This window comes from Peromyscus eremicus, chromosome X (assembly GCF_949786415.1).
Source record: "Peromyscus eremicus chromosome X, PerEre_H2_v1, whole genome shotgun sequence".
NCBI lineage: Eukaryota > Metazoa > Chordata > Mammalia > Rodentia > Cricetidae > Peromyscus > Peromyscus eremicus.
Window position 1 is genome coordinate 126,803,191 of NC_081439.1, and position 26,655 is coordinate 126,829,845.

Below are 26,655 nucleotides of genomic sequence, written 5' to 3' on the forward strand. Positions count from 1 at the left end.
GGAATGACCCATATTTTTTTTATCCATTCTTCTGTTGAGACATCTAGGTTGTTTCAAATTTCTGGCTATTATGAATAGAACAGCAATGAAAATGGTTGAGCAAATGTCTCTGTGGTAGGATAAAACTTCTTTTGGTTATATGTCCAAGAGTGGTATAGCTAGACCTTAAGGTAGATCAATTCCTATCTTTCTGAGGAAACATACATTGATTTCTATAATGGCTGTAAAAGTTTGTACTCCTACCAGCAATGGAAGTGTGTTCCCCTTACTCCACATCCGTACCAAAATCAGCTGCCACTTGTTTTATTATCTTAGCTGTTTACACAGGTAGAAAATGAAATCTTAACATAGTTTTGATTTTGCATTTCCCAAATGGCTAAAGACATTAAACATTTTTTTTTCCATTTGAGTTTTCTCTTGAAAACCCTGTTTAGATCTGTACCTCATTTTTAAATTAGGTTGTTTTCTTGATATACAGCATTTTTTTTTTAGTTCTTTATACATTTTGGTTACTAGCCCTCTATCACATGTATAGTTGGTAAAAAATCTTTTCCTATTCTATAGCCTCCCATTTTGTCAGAATGGCAATGCCCTTTGCTGTGCAGAAGGTTTTAAGTTTCATGAGGTCACATTTATTTATTGTTGATCTTAGTGCTTATGCTACTGGTGTGTTCTCTTCAGAAATTATTTTCCTGTTCCCATGAATTCAAGGATATTCACCACTTTCTTTTCTATCAGTTTCAGTGTATCTGGTTTTAAGTTGAGGTCTTTGATCCACTTGGACTTGAGTTTTGTGCAGTTCCAAATATGGATGTGTTTGGATTCTTCTTTGTTCAGTTGTCCAGTTTGACCAGCACCATTTGTTGAAGATGGTGTCTTTTTTCTTGTGTGCATTTCTGGCTTCTTTATAAAAAAAAATCAGGTGTCCATAGGTGTATATATTTATGTCTCAGTCTTCAATTCAATTCCATTGATCAATATGCCTGTTTTTGTGCCAATACTATGCTGTTTTTGTTACTATAGCTCTGTAGTATAACTTGAAATCAGTTATGGTGATACCTCCAGAAGTTCCTTTATTATTCAGTATTGCTTCAGCTATCTTGGGTTTTTTGTTTTGTTTCATTTTGTTATTGCTTTGTTTTTTATTTTTGTTTTTTTGTCTCTATATAAAGGTGATAATTGTCCATTGAAGATCTGTGAAGAATTGTATTATAATCCAAAAACCATTTTAATATTTTTTCTTACATAGCACATAAAACTGAGAAATTATGTGAGAGTATTGCAATTTTAAAGAACTCTGTTAGTCTATATAAGACATTTATTTGAAGCATTAATGTTAGAAAACAGACACCTATTCATCTTCTCTCCTTCCACCCCCATCTTTTTGTTATTTTAGACAAACAAAGGGGACGCCCTTGCTAACCGAGTCCAGAACACTCTTGGAAGCTATGATGAAATGAAGGATCTACTAACTAACCATTCCAGTCAGAATCATCTGGTGGGCATCCCGAAGAATTCTGTGTCCCAAACTCCTATCAGCAAAAGTGAAGCAAGCTTTTATCCAGAACAAAAGAATCAAATGATCCCATCTCACCAGGAGAATACTCACTCCTTAGCACCAATGCCTTCACCTTCAGTCGTGATACTGAATTCCACACTAATACACAGCAACAGAAAATCGAAACCTGAGTGGCCACGAGACAGTCACAACACTAGCCCTGGACAACCAAGCCAGGCCAGTAGTCAGTCAAACAAGATGAAGTCATCCACACAAGATCCACCTCAAACCCGACTAGAAGACTTCTTTGTCTACCCAGCTGAGCAACCCCAAAGCAGTACAGTTGAAAAATCGAATTCATCTGCAAAGGAAGATAATAACACCAAGCCTGGAGAAGATGCTTTCAAAGAAATATTTCAGTCTAACTCACCAGAAGAATCTGAATTTACAGTGCAAGCACCTGGGTCTCCCCTAGTTGCCTCGTCTTTACTAGCACCCAGCAGTGGCCTTTCAGTCCCGACCTTCCCACCAGGGCTTTATTGCAAAACAAGCATGGGGCAACAAAAGCCAACTGCATATGTAAGGCCCATGGATGGGCAGGACCAGGCAACTGACATCTCTCCAACACTGAAGCCTTCCATTGAATTTGAGAACAGCTTTGGAAACCTCTCCTTTGGATCACTGTTGGATGGGAAACCCAGTACAACCAGTTCAAAGACTAAACTGCCAAAATTCACAATCCTGCAAACAAGTGAAGTAAGTCATTTTTAAGGTTTTATTTTGTGGTTGGTTTTTCTATTCACTGTTGCTACTCCCTAAACAACTCATTTATCTTATTGCACTGTATGCATGCGTCTCTTCAAGGTGAGTCTGATTCTTGATCTGTGGTAATTTGTGACACAAATGAGTAACACTGCAAATACAATTAAGTCTCCATAATTTTTAGTGCCAAAATAGCTGGTTGAGTGAATGAAATAGTGTAGCTATAAAATGATTATAGAAAATTATCTTGTAGTTAACTTATGTACAAAATGAAAGCATTCTCTAGATAAATGCATTATTTTTTTTCTTTGAAACAAGAACCCACATAGCCCAGGCTGGCATCAAATTCACAAAGTAAGATAGAATGAGCCAGACCTCCTGATCCTTCCACCTCTACCTCCCAAGTGTTCCAAATACAAACACAACTACACTCAGTGCCTAGCTCCACAAGGCATTGAAAACACTTCTTTCATGTCTTCAGTGTGTTTACAGAGGTATTCTTTGGCAAGGTATTAACATCTTCCATATCTCTCAGTCTTCCTTCTATTACTACTTTCTTCCACAGATGCCTACATAGCCCTTTAATACTACATCCATCCTTTCTGTAAAAGTGAAAGACAGTATGTCCAACCAAGTCCCACTGTATTTAAAATGACTAAATAGTTTTTCTATCTCAGGAACCCTTGTGAAACATAAGTCTAGTGGGGCTGTAACCTCTCACAAACAAATAAATAGATAATGATTATGACAGGTCTTATGGATACTGAGTGGAAGACATATATGAGGATGTCCCAGAGATACCCTTCATGTAAACAACTGTCCTTTCAAGCAGATGGTTTCTAAGAAGCCACTACCTTTAGGTTGGATTTCTGTAACTGGTAACTAGAAGCTTGAGAAAGCTTGTTAACATTCTTAATCAATCAGAGTTATAGGCCAGCAGTCTGAATTAATAAACATTCTGAGTTCAGAGTCCTGTCTAAATTACTGAAATATGATCCAGTAAGCCCTTAAGCATTTCTTCTTTTTTTGTTCTCAGTAGATATGATGATGGTGACTTTGGTGAATAATACAAACACAAAGCAAGAGAGGCCTAGGACAGTTGTTTGTATTTTGTTGACTCATGATTTGATATTGTCTCATTTTGAGGTGATTTGGTTTTTGGATTATAACTCATGAAGTCTTGTCAAGCTTGCACCTAAGTATCTCTCTGATCTGCCCCAACTTCTCTACACTCACTGCCTTTGTCTGTGGATTGCTGTAGTCTTTCACAATTGGCTTCCTCATTCCTGTCTCATGTCTCTTCCAGACCATCTTCTCTGTATACATGTCAGTCTATTCCTTTGATTCTTCACTGCACTGTCATTACTTTCAGAGAGAAGTCTAGTGTTCTTAGTTCCATGTTTGAGCCTCTTCACACTTTGTCTTCACTTTTCCTTTCTTGAACAATGGCCACTGTTTAGTAAAAAAAAATTCATGCTCAGCTGTACGTAATAATATTTTTTTCTGCCTGCTTCTTACTCTATTCTATTATGCAGTCATCAAGGAATCTTAAATCTTAATTTCTACTGCATGTCTTAATACTGGGTTTTAATATAAAAGCTAAGTATGGATATGTCATGAAAGAAGAGGATAATAGAAAATTGGAATGTCATTTGAACCTTCCCTTGTCTTAGTATCTATTATTGTTCTCTCCTTATGTATCAGTGGCACCACTCAGGACTGAATTGCAAGTTGAACTACTGTATAAATCAGTCTGGTAGGCTATTTCATAGCTCATTAACAGAGAAATAGGTCACCTATCCAATGAGATTCATTCTGTTGTAATCCTCTCTCTTATACATTCACAAAAATGGCTGACCCAGTTTCAGAAATGACTTCATGGTTTTTCCTCAGTTCTCCAATATACCAATGAGAGGTATATTTTCAAAGAGTGTCTGAGTGAGCTGTCATCTTCTCTGGATATGATTATCCAAGGAGCGATTGTTCAAATTGACTTTGGTAGAGTTTTGTCTAGAAAATGGGTCAGGTGCAATAAAATCATGACAGGAGATCAGTGAAGAGAGTATTTTAAAATAGAGGTCTCAAAGGATTTCAAACAGGGGGAGAGTGAAGCTCAGAAACCTAAAACCAAAGGGAAGAAACAGATTTTAGGGGCAATGTGAAAACTAAAAATAGGAGGAAAGAAATTGAGACATTAGAGAGGCCAACAGAGAGCTTAGAAGGGTGTAGATTGGAATGTGGGCATAAATATCGACAGAGTGGAGCATTATGGAGTTTGAACTTAATGGAATTTATATGGCTAAAACTCTGACCAAGTCTGAAAATTCACCCTATTAAATCTTGATGCACTTCTCAAAAGCACTTAGCATTAGAATTGAGCCCCAGTTCATGGTGCCAAGAATTTTAGGCACTGGGTTCTGGGTCCCTAGTCAGTGCAACTATCTTTAATGGGTTGCAGTATTTCTTTGAATTATTACCCTAGAGGCTTTATCTACAGAGCAATCTCAGTATTTCTCTAAGTATTTGCATTCTTTCCCTGGCTCTAGTGACAGGAAGCTGACATATGTTAGTGAAGTTTATTTGCCCTTGTTAGGGAGCAGGAAAAATTAAATGACCAGAAAACAGATACCACTCAAACATATAAAAATAATCAGATATAATAATCTTCACATATTCAGATGTTAAAATTATTGTTAAAACATGTGTGTGTGTGTGTGTGTGTGTGTGTGTGTGTGTGTGTGTGTGTATCCATGTTAATTTAGGTCTATAATTATTGAGGGAATTTTTATTTCTCATTCTTGAAACCTTTCCTTGCTTCTTCTTATAATTTCTATACCACACTAAGAAGATCAAAAGTCCAACCAACTTTATGGCAAAAGGTCAGCTGTCCAATTGGAGCATATCATTTAAGCAAATAATTTTTTGTTTAAAAACATCATGCTAATTTTTTTAACATTGCATGACACTAAATAAGAGTAATATACTATATAGTTGTGTCCAGAAGAATTTTTTAGAAACTGAATCTGAAAACAGTGAAAGCTTTATTTATGCCCAGTGGAAACTGAAATATTTTGCAAATTTTGTTTTCTTAAAAATGAAATTGTTAATAAATAGAAATTTATACATGATTCTATTACAAATATTTGGTTTTATTTTTATTTTTATTTTTGTTTTTGTTTTTGCATTATGATGAAAATATACTGGTGTGGATAGCTTTGCATTTTGCTGCAATTTCAATTTCTTATTGGTGTTGTTTGTAAACAGGAGATCCAGTATTTCATATTAACTGCCTCTAATAACCTGTGAAAAAGTACAGCACTAATGTATATAGTGACATCATCCTAAAGGTCATTTGCTTCACAAGCTAATGTTGGCTGTGATTTAAGGTTGACTAAGGCTCCAGTTGCTTCAAAACCAGGACCCTTGTACAAAAGTTTAATGGAACTGATATATTTTAGTGACTGACTTGTTTTTTCACCTAGCTGTTAAATTTTGTTCACATTCATAATTCTGCCTTTTTTTTTTTAGACCTTGTGCGGTGAGCGCTGTAAGTGAGCATTTTAAGTATAACTAGTGTTAGTTATCACATAGTAAATGGTAAACTCTCCTCCCTTCTGTGAGAATGATAGAGAATGCTGGAATCTCTTACCACTGATAGTCTGGCGGTGTCTGCCAGCTATATGGAAATAAGACAGGTAGTGCTACTGGATATTAAAAGTCCACAAAAGTGCTGTCTACAACACATGCTATGTGTTTTCATTGGATGTGCAGCACGTGATTGGTGTCTATTCTTATGGAAGTAAATAAGGATTCAGCCTCAGCTAGAGGTGGCCTAATATCAACCTTACAAGAAAGGAATAGATATACTTTGTATGGTCTTACACATTCAGGACGTGAGAAAACTTTTAACCTTAACATTTGTGTATACATGTGTAGAGTCCAGAATGCTCTGTATTCATACATTGGTGTGGTGGTATTGTGTTCCCCAAAATATTATGCACGCTAATAAACTTATCTGGGGTCACAGAACAGAGCAGCCACAATATTAAACATAGAGGATAGGCAGTGGTAGCACACGCCTTAAATCCTAGCTTTCCAGAGGCAGAGATCTACCTGGATCTCTGTGTGTTCAAGGATACAGCCAAGCATGGTGACTCACGCCTTTAATCCCAGAAAACGAGCCTTTAATCCCAGGGAGTGATGGCAGATAGCAGAAAGGTATATAAGGTGTGAAGACCAGGAACTAGAAGCATTTGGCTGGTTAAGCTTTCAGGCTTTTGAGCAGCAGTTCAGCTGAGATTCATTCTAGATGAGGAATCAGAGGCTTCCAGTCTGAGGAAACAGGAACAGCTGAGGAACTAGCAACGTGAGGTTGGCTGTGGCTTGTTTTGCTTCTCTGACCTTCCAGCATTCACCCCAATAACTGGCCTCAGGTTTGATTCATTAATAAGACTATTTAAGATTCGTGCTACACATTGGTGGTTGCTTTTATATGTTTTTCAATGAATTCTTATAACTGGTTCATTTTTACTGATATCCACACATATTTCCCCAAACACATCTTTTCATATTTTTCCTAATTTTAGGGTTTGCTAAAGCTAAATGAAGTAGGTCCAGCAGAGTTCCTGAAATGATAACAAAGAATACCCTGTGTTCTGTGTGAAGACACAGAGGAAAAGAGAGGAGTCATTTAACATTGCTATATTTCAGTAATTAGGAAAGGCATTCTGAGAAGAGTCGACCTACACAATGCCTAAAATAATTGGACTGTCTTATAAGACATTGGTTTATGGGAATATCCAGGAAGAGAGTGATTGAGAGTTAGGTTTTAAACTTGGTCTTGAATGATAAATCCAATTATGAATCTGGATGGCAGGTCATATATATTCATATTAGTAATAGATGGAGAGAAAGGAATATAAAAAATTGAAGACAATAGCCGGGCGGTGGTGGCGCATGCCTTTAATCCTAGCACTCGGGAGGCAGAACCAGGTGGATCTCTGTGAGTTCAAGGCCAGCCTGGGCTACCAAGTGAGTTCCAGGAAAGGCGCAAAACTACACAGGGAAACCCTGTCTTGAAAAACAAAAACAAAAACAAAAAAAATTGAAGACAATAAAAAATGATAGGCATATTCTGGGAAAAGACTCATTTGTTTATAACTAAAGGTTTGTAAGATTAAGATGAGATAGGGCTAAAAATACTATTTTATTTTGAATATAATAGGCAGTGTGGAACTCAGAATTTGATTATATACTACACACTTCAGTTTTCCTGACTTCATGGGTAGTTGAGGAACTCTAAAAATGCTAAAATGAGCCTCCTTATTGGTTGGTCAATACAATGTGGTCATCCCTGAAACCACATATATACCACCAACAAAATGAACAGAGTAGGTTGTGCTTAGGCATTTGTACATAAACATACACACATATAGATATATGTAGCTGTAATAATCAAAGAAAAGGAGGGTATCAATTTGAAAGTGAGAGGCATGGGAGGGAGCTGAAGGAGGAAAGGAAAGTGATGTAAGTCTATGTTAATTTAAGGTGTATTTTATAAAAGCTAATTTCCCTTATAATTCCTGCAGGAAGTTCTGAGCTCTTCTGTGTTTGTTTTCTACTCCCTTATAAGAAAGGACATCACATTTCTTCTTTTCTAGTCTGCAATTCTTCCTCTGTGAGATGTCTCAAGGCCTTGCTAAGATAAAGCCAGGAAGCTTATTCCATTGTGTATGCCTGCTCCTCATTCCTTTCATTCCTCCTTTCATTTGCTCATCAGAACTAATCAAACAGTGGTACATAGAAACACTTGCATTAACAAAATTTTGTTTACTGCTCATTCTCTTTCTTGTTTCTTCAAGTCCTACTTTTTTCTCGTATGTATTATTTTGTTTCCTAAGGTTGTATACAAGTAACTGTAGCCATCAGCTTCCTGAAAAATTGTCAGTCATATCAAAATTCCATTTTTCAAAGCTAAGAGATCATTTACTTTCCATTCATCACTCTTGGCATTCTTTGTTTTAAAATCCATTGTCATTTCTAATTTTTTCTTTTTGATTGAAAATAAGTCAAAAGATTATTTTATTCTCATTCTGTAATATGACTTTAAGTATGTTGTACAAATGTGATTGATCACCATTACTAATGATAAAACTTAAAACATCATGCTTTGTTTTGATAAAGTTTTGTGAACCCTCGTGAGAGAGCTGAAAGCAAATATTTCTGTGAGGGCATATGTGCTGTACTTGCAAAGCACAGTTTCAAGGAGTTATACTGGTGTGTGGGATCTACTGGGGTGTCTCAGTTTGTGAGAATTTGAGAGGTTTATTTATTTATTTTTTTTTACATTTCTGGACCTCTTGTCACACAAGATTAAATTGCTTCCTCGGTAGATCACTGATGATGTACTTCTTCTTCCCAGGTAAGCCTAACTCCATTTTGTTTGTCAAGTAAGTTTAGCCAGTCCCTTCCCATTTTCCAAGACTATCCACATAAGAACAGAGTGACGAGCATGTAGCCCATAACATTCTTCTTTACCATGTTTTATAATAATCTAAAAGTTACTAAGACTAGGTAAATGTGAACCAATGGATATATTTGGGAAATGAATTGAAATTAAGTCTACAGGATTATTATACTCCAACTTTTTAATAATAGCTATATAGTACAAAAGCATTAAGTTGTGGACTTATCAAATAGCCTTCTAATCCTTTTGTTACCACCCACTAAAATAATAGAGGATGGAAAACATCTATTTTCATATTATGTCCAGGAAATTATTTTGACAGGTTCATTATACAGCAAAGTGATAAGCCTTTGTTATGTGTGTTCCAAATCATCCTGTTATCACTGGATACATCGATTAGTTCAGTACTTTCTGAGACAGCCATAAAAAAGGATGGCCTTCATTTTGTGTTAAAGAATAAGAAAAATTGACAGGTAGATAACCATATTGATTCCACTCAAATAGTAAATATAAAGGGCTCTAGAGGTGAGTTGTAAAATTCTTTATAGGTGCTTTAAGTCTGTTTAGTATTTGTAATTACTGTGAAAGCAAATAATCTTTAATTAACCATTGTTTTAAAAGTGGAAAATGCTTTGATTGCCAAATTGAGTTTATAGTGTGGTTGACAATAACAAAAGCCTATTGCCGTAATACAATGTCTCAACTTGACCCAGTCCTAACAGGATCTTAAATGATCGTTATTCACTTTTCACTTACAAAGAAACCAAGTCTATTGTCACTTGATTAAAATCAGAGAGCTGGTCATGCTGGACCTGGAGCCTAGGTACAGACTGGCATTGCTTTGATGGCATTTAATAGAAGGTATAGTAATGTATATACACTGGTTACTTTTCTAAAAATAGCTTCTTTGTTAGCACATTTAGAGCCTGGGTATAATGAGCTGAATTTGGCTTAACTTTAAATTCCCTTTCTGGGTTCATATTTCAAAAGTCTGAGGTTGAACATATGAAAGGAGCAGTTTTTCTTGGGGTATTACAGGTTACAGTCACATGTTTTTCATTTACAATTATGTTAAGAAGTTGTGTTTTAGCCATATTCCTAAATGAGTAACATGTGACACAAATTGTTAGGGGACATTTTATTGGTTCATCAGTTACTAAGACTAGGTAAATGGTTTCTGAGAGTTTGTCACTTTGGTGGGATGACTTTAGCAGTATACACAAATAACACAGCTAACAATCAAGACTTCTATAGATGAAATCCAAATATTATTAAGATAAACCTTATATGCAAATGAAAGACTAGTAAAATTTTGACATGGAAACAAGCAATTTGAGGGGGATAAAATTTCTCTCAAATGCTGCAGCTCCTCAACTACATTAATTTCACGAAGTGTTTAGCATATATGGGTGATAAATGCACTTAGTAAAGAATAGGCAGCATCTCTGACATTTTTTGTAAGTAGTAAATAGATGAGTCTAACTATACAAAGGAATGCTGAAAAGTGGTAGACTGTCTACATCAGGAAATCCATATGCAAATAAGAACACCTTGTTTTTGGGGTGGTATAGAATGAAATAGTAGTATGAAAAAAAGATCTTAGTTAAGGCTTTAAGAATGAAAAGAAGTTGAGCTAAGGCTTTGAGTAATGCAAGTGTTGATGGAAAAATAAAATTGTATCTTAATCACTTGAAATGGACTGCTTAAAGACCCTGCTTCCTATGATATAAAGGTATCATGGCAGCTCACTGCTTCAAATGAGGGCCATAATGGAAATTTCAAAGTGTTACAATTTTATTGAAAAGGTTAGTATTGGATGCCCTATTGTATCATATCAGGGATCACTATTCATATGGAATACCACATGAATAATGATATCTGAATCTGGGTAAAAAGATGGTGCTGGCTTGAAAGTAAATCCATTCTTTGATCTTTGTGTTAGGATTTCTTGTATTCACCCAGGACTTCATGAAAGCTTACTGGAAAGGTTAGTTTTCTATAAGAAGTCCCAAGGTGATTTCCATGAAAACCTGCCCAAGATGCTGACCACACTGTTCTCCTGGATACTGAGGCATACAGGTGATGTTTGTGTGGCTATTCTTACTCATTGGAATAAATGTAGCCTTCAAATTCTTGGTAAGCTAGAAGAAACTAAGTTTCCTTCTCAGTCAAGGTTGATAGGTAGGATGGGCTCACAGTAGAGACTTTAGTCTGAATTCACAATATATCTCAGATATGTGTAGAATAAAAAAAAAACCCTTTTAAATATTAGATGGCAAAATTTGCCCAAGAACATACAGCATAGTAACACATCCCAAGTTTTTTATTGAACTCTTCTACCATGAATCATGTGCACTGTTAGAAAGATTCCTTAAAAGACAACTCTGATAAGATCTTATATTTTCCTCTGCCCTTTATTAGTTTTCATTCATTCAAGAAACTTTTATTAAGCATTTATTTTATGCCAGGTGCTATGCTAAAGAGCTAGAAACATGACTTGAGAATGCATCACTGTTGGTAGTTTAAATCAAGAAATATAGAAACAAAAATGGGAAAAAAAGTGGGTAAAGAGTGTATTTAATCTTTTCTGGGAGCAGACAGGATATCTAAGAGTATCTGAGGTATTTCAGAAATCTTTTTAAAATAACTAGTATGCTAGGTCTTGAAGTAGGATACAACATTTTCTTGATTCAAGCTCAGAGCAAGTTAAAAGAAGGCCTGATGATGCTGGTGCTGGGAACTCATGATATAAAGCAAGTTTTTGAGAAGTTTTAAGATAAAATAGCTGGAAGAATCAAGGGTACTGTGTTAATTCCAAATAATAAGGGAAGATGTTAATCCATTTAGAGGTATCAGATTGAACCTTTGTTTTAACTGGAAGGTTCTCTCCCACCCACCAATTCCTGAATAACCACTCAGAAGCTTAATATTACTTATAAAAGTTTGACCATTAGCTCAGGCTTGTTACTAACTAACTCTTACACTGAAATTAACCCATAATTTTTATCAGTGTTTAGCCATGTGGCTTGATACCTTTTCTTAGTATGGCATTCTCATCTTGCTTTCTCTGCATCTGGCTAGTGACTCCACACTCCGCCCTTCCTCTTCCCAGTTTTCTTAGTTTGATTGTCCTGCCTATACTTCCTGCCTAGCTACTGGCCAATCAGCATTTTATTAAACCAATTTGAACAACAAGTCTTTTCAGTGTACAAGAGGGTCATTCCACAACACATGGTCAATATTGTTTTAAAAGGGAATTGACAGGAGAATGGGAACAAGGGGGTCAAAAGCCTGAAAAGGCCACTAAGATTAGAGACAGGAGATCAGTGAATAAGCTCTTGAAATTTGCCATGACAAAAATGGTAGCAATTTGAATTGGGACCATTTCTGAGATAGACTTTTAAGGATTGGTTCAATGTAATTAAGTAGCTAACTAGATGGGCTATTCAGAGCAAGTTAGATGAGAGATATAAAATGATGTTGAGGTTGGACAAATAGTGGGTAGTGGTGCCATTACCCAAGTTTCCTCTCTTGATACTCAGATCTTCTCAAAGTAGGCAAATTTCTCCTTTTATTACTTTTACCACCATGCTATCATGATGTCATAGGGCTTAATATTGTTATATTAATGGTTGCACAGTACTTCTTGTATAAAGCTATCTACAAAAATAATGATTATTTTTTATGCATCCATGAAAGATGTATTTCCTACAAATGACTTCTTTGATTTTCCACTGAGAAACTAATAACTCACTTCAGGAGGATTTTATAGTAGTTTACAAGCATCGGGAATTATGCTGGATATTTCTTTAAACATTATGGGAATAGAGGCTTCCAGTTGTAGTGATAGTTGTGACCTTTGCTATTGTTTTTCCTGTCTTTCTCACCTTTATGCTGAATCTGTCTTCATGTGATACAGGCTTAGAATGAAGTATTGAAATGACACTGCACTCAAGATCAATACACCTAATGGAAAACTGAGGGAGAAATCATATTTTTGGAATTTGGTGGTGTTAGTATAGAGTTATTTCACCTTGTGTAAATTGTTATTTCAAATATTGCATTAGTTCTACTCCATTGGATATATTTTATGTATATGGTCATTGAATTTCAGCTAAGATCAATGGATTTTTGGTAGTGGAAGCTGGAAAAAAGAGTATAATTAAACATATAGTATTTTTAGAGTCCATAGTTTGTTTGGTTGCAATTGTGATTTTATAATATAGGAAAATTAATCATGATGTGCTTGCTTAATTTTCTTTATTCACTCCTATGTGTAGTTGTTAAAATTATCTCTTTAATGTATATAAACTTTCTTGTTTTTAATTATTATAAACCTGGAGACTTTGGAAGCTGAGAATGTCAGTATTAGCAATTGAGAACCTAGAGGCCAGGTAGGAGGTTTTACTAAATCCTTTTATGGGAACTAATTATGCAATCAAATTCTGAGTTCTCTACTCCCAAGTCCAGGCAGTTAGTTAAAAGAAAAAAGAAAAGCCGGATGGTGGTGGCACATGCCTTTGATCCTAGTACTCGGGAGGCAGAGCCTGGAGGATCTCTATGAGTTTGAGGCCAGCCTGGTCTACAGGGTGAGATCCAGGACAGGCACCAAAACTACACAGAGAAACCCTGTCTCGAAAAAACAAACATGCCGGGCGGTGGTGGCGCACGCCTTTAATCCCAGCACTTGGGAGGCAGAGCCAGGCAGATCTCTGTGAGTTCGAGGCCAGCCTAGGCTACCAAGTGAGTTCCAGGAGAGGCGCAAAGCTACACAGAGAAACCCTGTCTCGAAAAACCAAAAAAAAAAAAAAAAGAAAAGAAAAAACAAACAAACAAACAAACAAAACAAAGAAAAGGAAGAAGAAAAAGTCAACACCTTAAAAAAGTTCATATTCTATTAGTATATGTATGCAGTATGTTCAGAATGCTGAGTCATCATTTTAGTGAGACCTTGAAAATGAGGCCAAGACAGGTAATAATAATAGTTTGATTTGTGGAATGAGGAGATTTTGATACTGGATGAACTGTGCAAATTTTACCAGCTCAGTAGCAACACATTTTCATGCTTTTAGTCTGCACATTTCTTACTAGGGAAGGTCTTTAAAGGACACAGGGAGAAACTTGATCCCAAAACACTTGCTTCAGTAACAAGTACGTCATAACACTTGATCATTTTCCACACCTTGAGGCTATAGATGTTAATTCTTTGGTATATTCTTGGAAACATACTAGCCTAGGAATATTAAAAAAAATCTAACATCTATATTTTGACTTCGACCTTCCTGCCATTTGAGAGTAGGGAGAAAAATCATATCTGTTGTGTTTTTGAACTTTCTTGAAATTACCCTTTAAAGTGTGACAAGATTGAAAGGATGAGGCCAATGCCTCATACACACACACACACACACACACACACACACACACACACACACACTTACGCAAAGATACACACAAACACATGCACACACACACACAGTAAACAGGGTGGAAAGAGAGCTGCTATTTTATGTCAAACCTCTGAGCACTGGTTCATCTCTGAAATGGTTAATCAAAACTCATCACAGTATTTTTATGCCTTATATAGTAATATTTTGGAACATTAAAAGACATATTACATTGGGAATAAATTAGTGAAGATAGATCTTGTTTGTGAGTTTTAAGTACAACATGATTCATTATATGATTCACATAAGAAGGTAAATATACTTGTAAATCATATAACCATATACACATAAAAGCTGTATAAAAACAAAGACCATATGTGTTCTCTGTTAAGGAAAGATAACTATATTTTTAATGAAAACCCAATAGTAGTGTAAAAATGGTACAAGTTAAAAAGTATTAACTAATGGGTGTTTAAAATTACATCTTCATAAATCAAGAGAATATGGTACTAGAGCTAGAAATAACTCTTCCATTTTATTGATATTCTGAAGTTTAGCTTTTGCATCCCCATTTAATTTGCAAACCATTACTTATTTCAATAATTAGTGTTAATGTTCTTGGCAGTAGTCTTTAATTACCCTCAAATTTTAAATGAGAAAAAGATGCCTTGAGAACATGCTTTTAAAGGAATATTAATATTTATTTTCAATTGTCCCTTTAATTATTCATTTATGGAGCATTTGAAAGAATATCTTGAAGAATGAAAGCCAATGACAGAATAATGTTCCACATAAATGGACTGTGTTCTTAGCTAAGGATATGGCATCCTGTACTACTGAGGCATTCATGATGCCAAATGGAAGGCTTACAGCCCATGCATACCAATCTATACAAATTTCAATGAAAATATCCCTGAATACGGTCTCTTAGTCTAATTCTCATGAAAGTAACATTTTACCATTTTTCCTTGGCACCTTTTTTCCTGAGTGTGTAAAATCCATAGTTGTGTGTTATTCAACTACAAGCTTTATCACTTTCATTCACTAGAGGAGGCATATCTGTAAATTCTGAGTATCATTTATGTGACATCTGATTTCAATTATACCTCATAAAGTTATTTTTTCCTTACATATATACATTAAGGTGAAACTAATTTAAAAGCATAATAAGCACTATAATTCTGAATAAGCATTCATATATCCAAGCAAATCAATATCCCCAAAGATTAGAGCATTATAGCTAGCCTGTTCTCAGGTATTACGATGAACAAAATTAATTTCCTGAAAAAGTTGATAGTTATGCATCCAGTTATTAATATTGAGCACATCAAAATACTCAATATAGTTCTAATTTTTATGAGGGCTCAAAAATGTTAGAAAACATGATTTTTTTTTACTTTCAGTTACAGTGAATGTTACATAGAAAATGCTCATTAAACAAATGCTGAATAACTGAATGAATCTCTTGGTCATCATATATATATATATATATATATATATATACATATATATACACTATAATTAGACAATAATCATAAGAAAATAGGTATGAGGAGGTGTGGTAATAAGATAAAATTAAGACTATTATATGTTCAAGTCTTTTTAATCTGAAGTTTTTGATTGTCCAGTGACTCCTTTAACATTCAGAAGAGGAATGAGGTCATGAAGCACAGTTTTATTAATTACAGCAACTTGATAAATGAATAAATCAACACCAGAAGGCTTTTATCAAGCTTCTACTATATGAAAAATTTTCAAAGATACATTAGTATCTTTGGAAAAGACAATATTAAAAACAGTTATGTACTTCCTTTATGAAATTTGTGTATTGCATGGAGAAACACACACACACACACACACACACACACACACGACACCAAACCAAGGTTAATAAATAGGGTTTCAGTGCCAGTGGAGCCCATATGAGCAAGAGATACATGTATGCCATATGATAGATCTAGAATGAATATAGATCTAGGATATTCCAAGAGAAGAATAGCCACCTCATTGAACCATATAAAGGCAGAAGAAGAAATGGTCCTTCATAAACTTCCAGAGTCTTAGAACTGTTTAAGATGCTGATAAACTAACTAGACCCTCTCTCTAGAAAACTGGGAATATCCAACCAATGTTTTAGACTTCCTGAAGACAGTCTGTAGTTCTTTCAGATAGTCTGAGCACTGATACTTGATACAATTCATATATATGAGGAATTCTTGTAGATGTAACCAACCGTCTTATTAAATAAGAAACACAGAGCCGATTCAGAGAAGAAAGCCAAGAGGTCAGAACTAAGAGCCTTACCCTTCCTGCTTCAGCTATCCTGCTTCAGCCAAGAGAGCTCTCCGAAAAAGAGACCTACTTCCTGTGTGTACATCTTTAAATACTCTAGATGTTCTGCCTTCTCATTGGTTGTAAACTAAACACGTGACTGCCTTGTCATTGCCTGTATGTACCGCCCTCCAGGTCCTTAAAGGCATGCGCTTCCACCGCCATGCACTTGCTATGGCTCTATAACTCTGACCCCCAGGCAACTTTATTTATTAACATACAATTAAAATCACATTTCAGTACAAGTAAAATACCACCACATTTCCCCTTTTCTATTTTAATAAAAAGAAAAAAAAAGAAAAAGGTTATAACTAACAAAAGAAAAACTATATACAAAAGTACAATAACTATATACAATATATACAAATAATAAATGTCTAAACAATGTCTAGTTCATTTGTATTTGACAAATTCAGAGATGATAATTTCATTATCCTATTTTGTTAAGTCCAAAACGTATCTAATTCACTTTCTATCCTAATTAATCTTCAACTAACTAACCTTCAACTATAACTAACTAATCTTCAACTCCCTCAGAGACCCAAGAAGGAAATAATATTAGCTAACAAAAATAAAAACAGAAAGTGCATGCAAGCAACTTCCAAAAAATTTGTGAGTTGACAGAAACAGCCAACTGCCTGGACAGTCACCTGAGGTTTCTCCGCAATGCTGGGGCATCATCTTCAGCCTATATAGGCTTAGCATATCTGACAGACTCATTTGTGAAGTAGGATGTACACAAGGTCAACAGTTCAACCTCACATTGGGTGAGAGCAGTCCATGCACCAGAAACACCTGAATTCCACTAATGTCATGTCATGATTCAGGATTTTAAATTCTGGAAAATGTTGATGGTTTTTTTAGTTCAGCTCTCCTTTCTTCTTGGCTGTGTACATATGGCTTCATCTCAGCATCCCGTTCTTCTCCACATCTCTCTATCAAATGCCAGTCTACTATTGAGAGGCGTGAGCTTAGTTACTCTTCAAGAATAACTGTTTCAGCTGCTATTCCACAGCACATCAGAAGCCATCGACCCACTGCCTGTTCAGCTGCCTTCGAAGAAAAGGGCACTGTACCTTTTCCGAGTTGCGAAGGCCACGTCAGGGATGGTGCCATATTGTCCTGGCCTCAGAAGATGCCTTTTGATAAAGCCATAACAATGCTTGTTTAGGCAAGAATCAGTAGTCCTTTGTTTCATGTCCTGTCTGTCCATTTTGTCATCAGTTGATTCGAGGATACTTTGTTGTCCAGTGGCTAACTTTTGCCACAATGAAAGCTAACTCTATATGCAGTTTCTTCAATGCCCATATTTTCTCTGAAGTAGATTGGTACTGCCAGGAGCCGACATGTCTCATAGTCATAACAAAAAAGAAAAATTTTCTAAGTTATTAAAACATTTTAAATGCCATATTCTGTAGATCTCTGAAGGGTTTGAAGATGACCTATCTAAAATATATCTGCTCAATTTTTAAAACATATCTAATATGACTACAAGTTCTATTGTAATGTCTAACTACTAACTATCATTTCTTTATATCCTAATGGTAATAATAATATTCAAGGATCAGAAAATTGCATTGTTAAATGAACGATATAAGTACAATTAGAAATATACATATAGCATTTTCTAACAATATCAATTTCAATATATATAATTTGTATACAATATAAAACAATCCAATCCAATGTAAAGTATTTAAAACTAGTAATTGTCTTTTTCTTCTTTCTTTCTCTCTTTTTTTTTTAAATAAGAACCTTAAATCTAATCTGCTTAGTCTTTTTCCTAACCCTTGACAACTTGTAACCAACCCCCCTAAACAATGAAAATTATCCCAGACCCAAAACCCATTAAAAAGACCAAAAAACCACCCACCCCACACCACCTCTTTGGGAATGTGGGCGTCGTATTCTTAAAATTGCTTCCTGCTGGGTATGGGCGAAGTTATCTTTATCCTGAAAGAAAAATTTTAGGTTAATTGTCAAATTCTAGGAAAGGTAACTATATCCAATTGTCAAATTCTAGGAAAGGTAACTATATCCTTCATTATCCATTCTGTGTATAATGCCAAAGTTCAGGGTTTATCTCAAGTCCTTATTCAAGTAGTCTTTGAGACTGGATCATCTCAGCTAGTCATCTCAAAATTGCTCTGAGCACCTTGTAGTTCAAAGCTGATCTGTAGGTGATGTTAGTCAGCTTAGTGATGTTATTATTGTCCACGTGGAATTGTTGTTGTTGTGGGGCCCCAACTTCTTCCTGGAGACTTCAGTTGGTGTTAGGCCTGGCCGTGAATTCCTGCAGAAAACTGATAAGAGACTCAAACACAAAGACATCTATATGCAGCTAATTGAAGCCTTTTTTTTTTTTAGAATTAATCAGTACTCTATATGACCATTCATATCTTGGCGAAGTTTAAAATGTATATATATATATCTATATATCTATATATATTAATCTTGTAAGTTTTGATATAAAATTTATACTTTAAGAAAAGTTTAAAGAATCAGAATAGAATCAAAGAGTTGAGATTAGTGATAGAATAGTCCCTTAATTAATTTGGCTTTTCTCCTGTCTCATAGCAGAAGATGGCTCTTTTATTCTGGCATGATACAGGGAGTTTGCATTTTCCTTTTAACAACATGCTTGAGTTTAAAGAAGGAGAGAGCCATTCTCCAACTCCAAAGTCAGCTTTAAATTTTAATTGGACTGGGACTATTAGAAGACCAATAGTGTTAAATCTTTAGAGAAAAGCAGAAACAAACATTTAGGAAGACATACATTTTTTTAGATAATATATACCCATACGCCATTTCACTCTGCTTCCTGGGATAGATGATTTGTCCCTTTTCTTCAGTTGTCTTATTTGTCCAGTGTTCTTCAGATTCCTTAACCTTCATTCTCCTAAAAGACAAAAACAAAAACTTTTCCCCAAGACTAATTTTGGGGATGTTCCTTTTTGGCAAGTTATTATCTGATTAAATGAAAAGACATGTGTTACTGGTATAAGTTAGTTTAAATTGGATGTTCATGTTGGTTGATGAGCTATCACCTCCTCTAATTAAGAGGTTTCTCTTGTTCAAATCGAACCTTTATCAATTTTGATGGTACCCACAACTTATCTTCTCCTGTAGAAACAAAAGCAAAACCTCGTCCCCAATGTAACACATACCCTGGTTTCCATTCTGAGGTCAGCACATCCTTAAAATATATAGGCTGATTTAATTCTGTAGTTTTTTCTATTATCCAATGTCTTTCTGCAGCTGTTGTTCCTTTCTCATTGGCATTAAGAAAATTCAAAGTTAATAGAGCATTATGCAGTCTATTTCTGGGGGTTTTTGTTGCCCCTTTCTGTTTATTTAGCATATCCTTTAGAGTTCTGTTTGATCTTTCTATAACTGCTTGACCTGTAGGATTATGTGGTATGCCTGTAATATGCTTTATATTGTAATAAGCAAAAAACTGTTTCATTTTAACAGAGACATATGATGGAGCATTGTCAGTTTTGATTTGTGCAGGTATACCCATGATGGCCATAACTTCTAGCAAATGAGTGATTACAGAATCAGCTTTTTCAGAACTCAAAGTAGTTGCCCACTGAAATCCTGAATAAGTATCGATAGTGTGGTGTACATATTTCAGTTTTCCAAATTCTGCAAAGTGAAACACGTCCATCTGCCAGATTTCATTCCTTTGAGTACCCTTTGGGTTACATCCTGCTGGTAATGGTGTTTGATTGTAGAAGGAACAAGTAGGACATTTCTTTACTATTTCTTTGGCTTGTTGCCAGGTTATGGAAAAATCCTTTTTTAAACCTTTACTATTGACATGATGTTTTTTATGACATTCTGAGGCCTCCAGCACATTTCCTATTAATAACTTATCAATCTCATCATTGCCTTGTGCTAGAGGGCCTGGCAGACCAGTATGGGATCGAATGTGAGTTATATATAAAGGATGACTCCTTTTCCTGATTGTATCTTGTAATTGAATAAATAATGAAGTTAATTCTGAAGCATCAGGGATAAATTCTGCAGTCTCAATATGTAATACTACTCTTTCAGCATACTGAGAGTCAGTTACTATGTTGAGAGGTTCTGAAAAATCCATTAATACCAACAGAATAGCATATAATTCTGATTTTTGAACTGAATTATAAGGACTTTGAACCACTTTACTTAAATTTTCTGATTTGTAACCTGCCTTTCCTTGTTTGTTGGCATCTGTATAAAATGTACGAACTCCAGATATGGGCTTTACCCGTACAATTCGAGGCAAGATCCAATCAGCTCTCTTTATAAGATCAATTCTATTGCTTTTGGGATATTTGCTGTTAATTTCTCCCAAAAAATTACTGCAAGCTCTTTGCCAAGGTTCACTTTCTGTCCATAATTTTTCAATGTCCTCCTTAGTTAAAGGTACGACAATTTCTGCTGGGTCTATTCCTGCTAATTGACGAAGTCTCAATTTTCCTTTCCAAATCAAGTCAGAGATTTTTTCCACATAAGTTTTTAATTTTTTGTTTGGTTTATTTGGTAAAAATATCCACTCTAATATGATATCTTCCCTCTGCATTAATATTCCTGTAGGAGAATGCCTAGAAGGTAAAATAACCAAAATGCAATCCAGCTTTGGATCAATACGATCGATATGCCCTTCTTGTACTTTCTTTTCTACCAAGGCCAATTCTTTCTCAGCTTCAGGTGATAACTCTCTTGGACTATTTAGGTCCTTGTCACCTTCTAAGGTTTTGAACAAATTATGCAGTTCATCATTTTTTACCCCAACAATAGTTCGTAGATGAGAAATATTTCCAAATAATCTTTGAAAGTCATTAAGAGTCTGTAGTCTATCTCTCCTAATTTGCACCTTTTGGGGTCTAATTTTTTGTAGCTCTATTTTATATCCTAAATAATTAATAGAATCTCCTCTTTGTATCTTTTCAGGAGCAATTTGTAATCCCCAGCAAGGCAAAATTTTCTTTACGTCTTCAAATATTCTTTCTAAAGTATCTGCATTTGAGTCAGCTAGTAAAATATCATCCATATAATGATAAATTATAGATTTAGGAAATTTTTTACGTATCACTTCCAATGGCTGTTGTACAAAATATTGGCACAGAGTTGGGCTATTCAACATTCCCTGTGGGAGGACCCTCCATTGAAATCTTTTAACCGGTTGAGAATTATTATAAGTAGGCACTGTGAAAGCAAATCTTTCTCTGTCTTTTTCTTGTAACGGTATTGAAAAGAAACAGTCTTTTAAATCAATAACTATGAGAGGCCATCCTTTTGGTAACAGAGTAGGCAAAGGAATTCCAGATTGTAGAGAGCCCATTGGCTGAATTACTTTGTTAATTGCTCTAAGGTCTGTTACCATTCTCCATTTACCAGATTTCTTTTTAATAACAAATACAGGAGAATTCCAAGGGCTGGTTGATTCCTCAATATGCTGAGCATTTAACTGTTCTTCTACCAGCTCTTCTAAAGCCTGGAGTTTCTCTGTTGTTAAAGGCCATTGCTGGACCCATACAGGCTTGTCTGTTAACCATTTTAAAGGTAGAGCTGTTGGTGTCTTTGGAAGATCATCAGTTGTTGTGCCCTGTTCTTGTATAATATGGATGGCTGGTGACCACTCAGAATAATGCCTTCTAATATTTCTCTCAGAAACATGTGCTAATTTATGATTTGTTTCTGAGATTGGAGGGATGTTAATCTGAGTATTCCATTGTTGCAACAAGTCTCGACCCCACAAGTTCATAGCTATGTTAGCTACATATGGTTTCAATTTTCCTCTCTGTCCTTCTGGTCCTATACACTCGAGCCATCTTGCACTCTGTTTCACCTGAGATAATGTCCCAATTCCTAACAGTTGAACATTTACCTCCTGAAGAGGCCAAGTTGGATGCCAAAATTCTGGTGCAATTATGGTAATGTCCGCACCTGTGTCTACCAGACCAGACAACAAAACACCATTTATTTTTATCGATAATTTTGGTCTTTGTTCATTAATAAAATTTTGCCAAAAAATTTTCTTTATATTTGCTCCTGAATTTTCTATTCTATCTGTTTCATCATCCTGACCAGCATGACTTATTCCAATAGGTATTTGGTTATTTAATTGCTCTGGGTAGGGGTTTCCTCTACGACTGCAGGAAAGGTTTGAAATGGATTTGCTATTGGGGCCTGCATGAGGCCCCTCTGGGAGTTTCCTGAAGACTGAGGCAAAGGATTACCCTGTCTGTCCCTTGTTGATCTACATTCGTTGGTCCAGTGTTTTCCCTTACCACACCTTCTGCATACTCCAGAAGGAAGGGGCTTTCTGTTGCCATTGTTCCTTGAAGAAACATTGTTTCTAGGAATGACCTGTTTACAGTCCCTTTTCAAATGTCCTTGCTTTCCACATCCAAAACATCTAACATTCCTCAAACCTTTTGAAATTGCTTCTCCTACCCATGTATCATCATGCTCATGAGCTTCAACATTAACCGTATCTCTAATCCAATCTTCCAAAGGTGCAGATCTTGCCTTTAACGGCCTGATTATTGTTTTGCATGCTGCATTCGCATTCTCAAAGGCCAAAGATTCAATTATTATCTTACTAGCTTCTGAATCCGGGACCATTCTCTTTACTGCTGAAGCCAGTCTTTGTAAAAAATCTGTGAAAGATTCTTTTGGGCCTTGTACAACCTTTGTAAATGACTCAGTTTTTTTTCCTGGTTCCTCAACTCTGTCCCATGCATTCAAGGCTGCTGTTCGACATAAAATTAGGGTTTGGACATCATATAAACATTGTGTTTGTGCTGAAGCATATTGACCTTCTCCAATAAGCTGATCCTGGCAGACTTGTATTCCTTTATCCCTCCACTGCTTTTCTATGTTTTTAGCTTCATCCTTGAACCAAGTTAGCCACTGAAGCCTTTGACTGGGTTCAAGAACACCTTGTGCCAGCTCCCGCCAGTCCTGTGGTACGATCCTATTATATGTTGACCAAGAGTTTAACATTTGCTTTACATATGGGGAATGCATACCATAAGATACTATTGCCTCCTTAAACCTTCGTAAATCTATCATATCAATTGGAGCCCAAATATTTTGTGTAGTCATTTGATCAGGTGACTGCTGTACGGTTACTGGACAAACTAAGGGTGACTGTGTGAAAACAGGCTTTCTTTCTGTAACCCTATGATCCAATCTTGAAGCAGCTTCACTGTTAGTTTCTTCTGTCTGAGTTTTTACAGGTTTAATAGGTTTTTCTAAAGCTGTCATCCTGGCACTTAAATTGACTATCTTTTTAAATAGTAAAATGAGGATAAACATAGTAATAAAATGCATAATTCGATCAACAGTAATCTTCTCATATAGCTGTTCCATTGTCAGACTGTCTAAAATTGCAAACAAATTTTCTTCCAATATACACAGAAAACCCATTTTTTTTTTTAATGTGGAAAAATTTTTTTCCTTTTAAATAATTTTCTTTAAAATATCTGATATGTTAAGTGACTTACCAAGTCCTTGTAGAACAGTACCAATCCGAGGGAATTTCAAACAGCCACCTAGTGTCCGAGGTGCGAGTCGAGAGAGAGAGAGAGAGAGAGAGAGAGAGAGAGAGAGAGAGAGAGAGCAAGCAAGCGTAGCCACAAGTTCTGCCTAAGAGCTTGAATCGAGCCACGTGTTCCCGCTTGAGCCTAGTCAAGCCTTGGCTCTGGCTACCTTAAGCTCCAACCACGTGCGTTGGTTTTACAGGCAGGGGCCCTGTTCGGCAGGGCAGGCCTGAGTTGTTTGTAACACTGGCTTTAAGCAAGTAGCTCAAAGTTGGTCCGGCCTGAGGCCAAGCCGACCTGGGCCCGGGCTAGGGAGCCGGCCGCCCTGGCGGGAAACCAGACCTGCCGGCCGCCCTGGCGGAAACCCGGACCTGCCGCCAAGCCAAGTTAAGCGGTTTTAATGGATTCTTATCACGTTGGGCGCCAAATGTAGATGTAACCAACTGTCTTATTAAATAAGAAACACAGAGCCGATTCAGAGAAGAAAGCCAAGAGGTCAGAACTAAGAGCCTTACCCTTCCTGCTTCAGCTATCCTGCTTCAGCCAAGAGAGCTCTCCGAAAAAGAGACCTACTTCCTGTGTGTACATCTTTAAATACTCTAGATGTTCTGCCTTCTCATTGGTTGTAAACTAAACATGTGACTGCCTTGTCATTGCCTGTATGTACCGCCCTCCAGGTCCTTAAAGGCGTGCGCTTCCACCGCCACGCACTTGCTATGGCTCTATAACTCTGACCCCCAGGCAACTTTATTTATTAACATACAATTAAAATCACATTTCAGTACAAGTAAAATACCACCACAAATTCTAGCTTTAGCAAGAGGCAAAGCTGTATTCACACCTCAACTCACTTCCTTTAGTTACTTGCTTTGGTCAAGTTTCTCAAGTTCTTACAGTCTATTTCCTCCAATGTAATATGTGTATAACAATAACCTCTCAGAGAGTTCGGCACTGAATGTGTTAATAGGAATCGTGTAGTCACATTGTCAAACACCAAACACATTTTACTATTCTCAATACTTACCATGTTACTAATTATTTCCAGCAAGAACAAAGGAATTGACTGCGTTGCTAGACTACTATTAAGAGATGTCATTTCTCCATGCTGTCCTACCCAACAGATAAGTCTCGACTTAAAATAATCCTCAAAATATTAAAATTATGAATGCTCAGAGAAACATTAACTGAGGAAATGTAAGACCACACTAAACTCTAAAAATAAGTGAATCAAAAAACAAGCCCAATTGTTTAGTTACTATGTTCTTGATAGTAGTGGCTTAAGGATACATGCATGGATGTGTACATGTACAGGAACATTAGAATGTTATAAGATGGGACATTAGTGTAGCATGAATCTTAAAGAGTCTTGTTAATAAGATCAAACTTTGTATCTAGTGGCTGTTCTGTCTCTGACTCCAGATAAGTTTATTAGGGTGTACAATATTTTGGGGAACACAATAACACCACATTTCCCCTTATTTTGTCTAGAATTTAAAAAAAGCTTATAACTAATACAAGAAAAACTATCCAATAAGTATATACAATATATACAGTCAAAAATTACATTAACAATGTCTAGTCCATTAACATTTGACAGATTCAGACAAAAAACTCCATTAATATATAACAATGTCCAGTCCAGTAACATTTGATAAACTCAAAAAAATGTCATTACTTATCCTATTTAAAAGAAGTAGTTCCTTTTTAAAAGTAGATTCCATAATCTCCCTTTTTATCCTATCATATCTATATTCTCTCTCTTTTCTTTTCATAAAAGTTTAAATAATCTACCTTTTGTCATTTTTATATCTTCCCTTTTTTCTTTTCAGTATAGATTCAATGATCTATCCATTTATCCTATTATTTCTTTATCTTTTTTTCAGAGTAGAGTAAATGATCTACCTCATATCTATATTCTCTTCTTTCTTTTTCCTTTTTTTAAATTTTATTTTATTTATTTATTTTTTTTTTTGGTTTTTCGAGACAGGGTTTCTCTGTGTAGCTTTGCACCTCTCCTGGAACTCACTTGGTAGCCCAGGCTGGCCTCGAACTCACAGAGATCCGCCTGGCTCTGCCTCCCGAGTGCTGGGATTAAAGGCGTGCACCACCAACGCCCGGCTCCTTTTTTTAAAAAAAACTAAACCTCTGAATCTAATCTCCATGTTCAGCTTTTTTCTTGACCATTAACAATAAACAACTTGTAACCAACCATTGTAAACAATGACAATATCCAAAACTCATTAAACGACCAAACACCTCCCATCCCACCTCTTGGGAATGTGTGTGTTGTTTTCTTAAAATTACTTCCTCTTTCTAGGGTGAAGGAATCTTTAGGGGGCCTGAAAAGGAAATTTTGGCGTTAATTGTCAAGTCCTGTATCATTTGTCCAGTCGGTGCATAATGAGAAAGTGCAAGGCTTGTTTCAAGTCCTCGTTCAAGTAGTCTGTCAGGCTGGATCATCTCAGCTAGCCATCTCAAGATTGTCCTGAGTAGTTTGTAGTCCAAAGTCGATTTTTCTGTGGTGTTAAACAGCTTAATGGCTTTACCATAGTCCATGTGGAATCATCGTTGTGGGATCCTGTCATTTTTTTGAAGATTTCAAAGTCACTGTTAGGCATGGTCATAGTTCTCTGTAGATTTTTTTTGTGTGCCTTTTCTGTGGTTTGGAGCAATCAC

General features: G+C 36.0%; 1 protein-coding gene across 1 annotated transcript in view; it reads left to right on the plus strand.

Annotated features, from left to right (window-relative positions):
• Positions 1 to 26,655, plus strand: part of Aff2 (ALF transcription elongation factor 2) — a 448,384-nt gene that overhangs the window by 24,659 nt on the left and 397,070 nt on the right. The window contains exon 3 of the mRNA XM_059251561.1: positions 1,397 to 2,254. Within this exon, the coding sequence (XP_059107544.1) occupies positions 1,397 to 2,254 (858 nt within the window). The remainder of the gene's footprint in view (positions 1 to 1,396; positions 2,255 to 26,655) is intronic.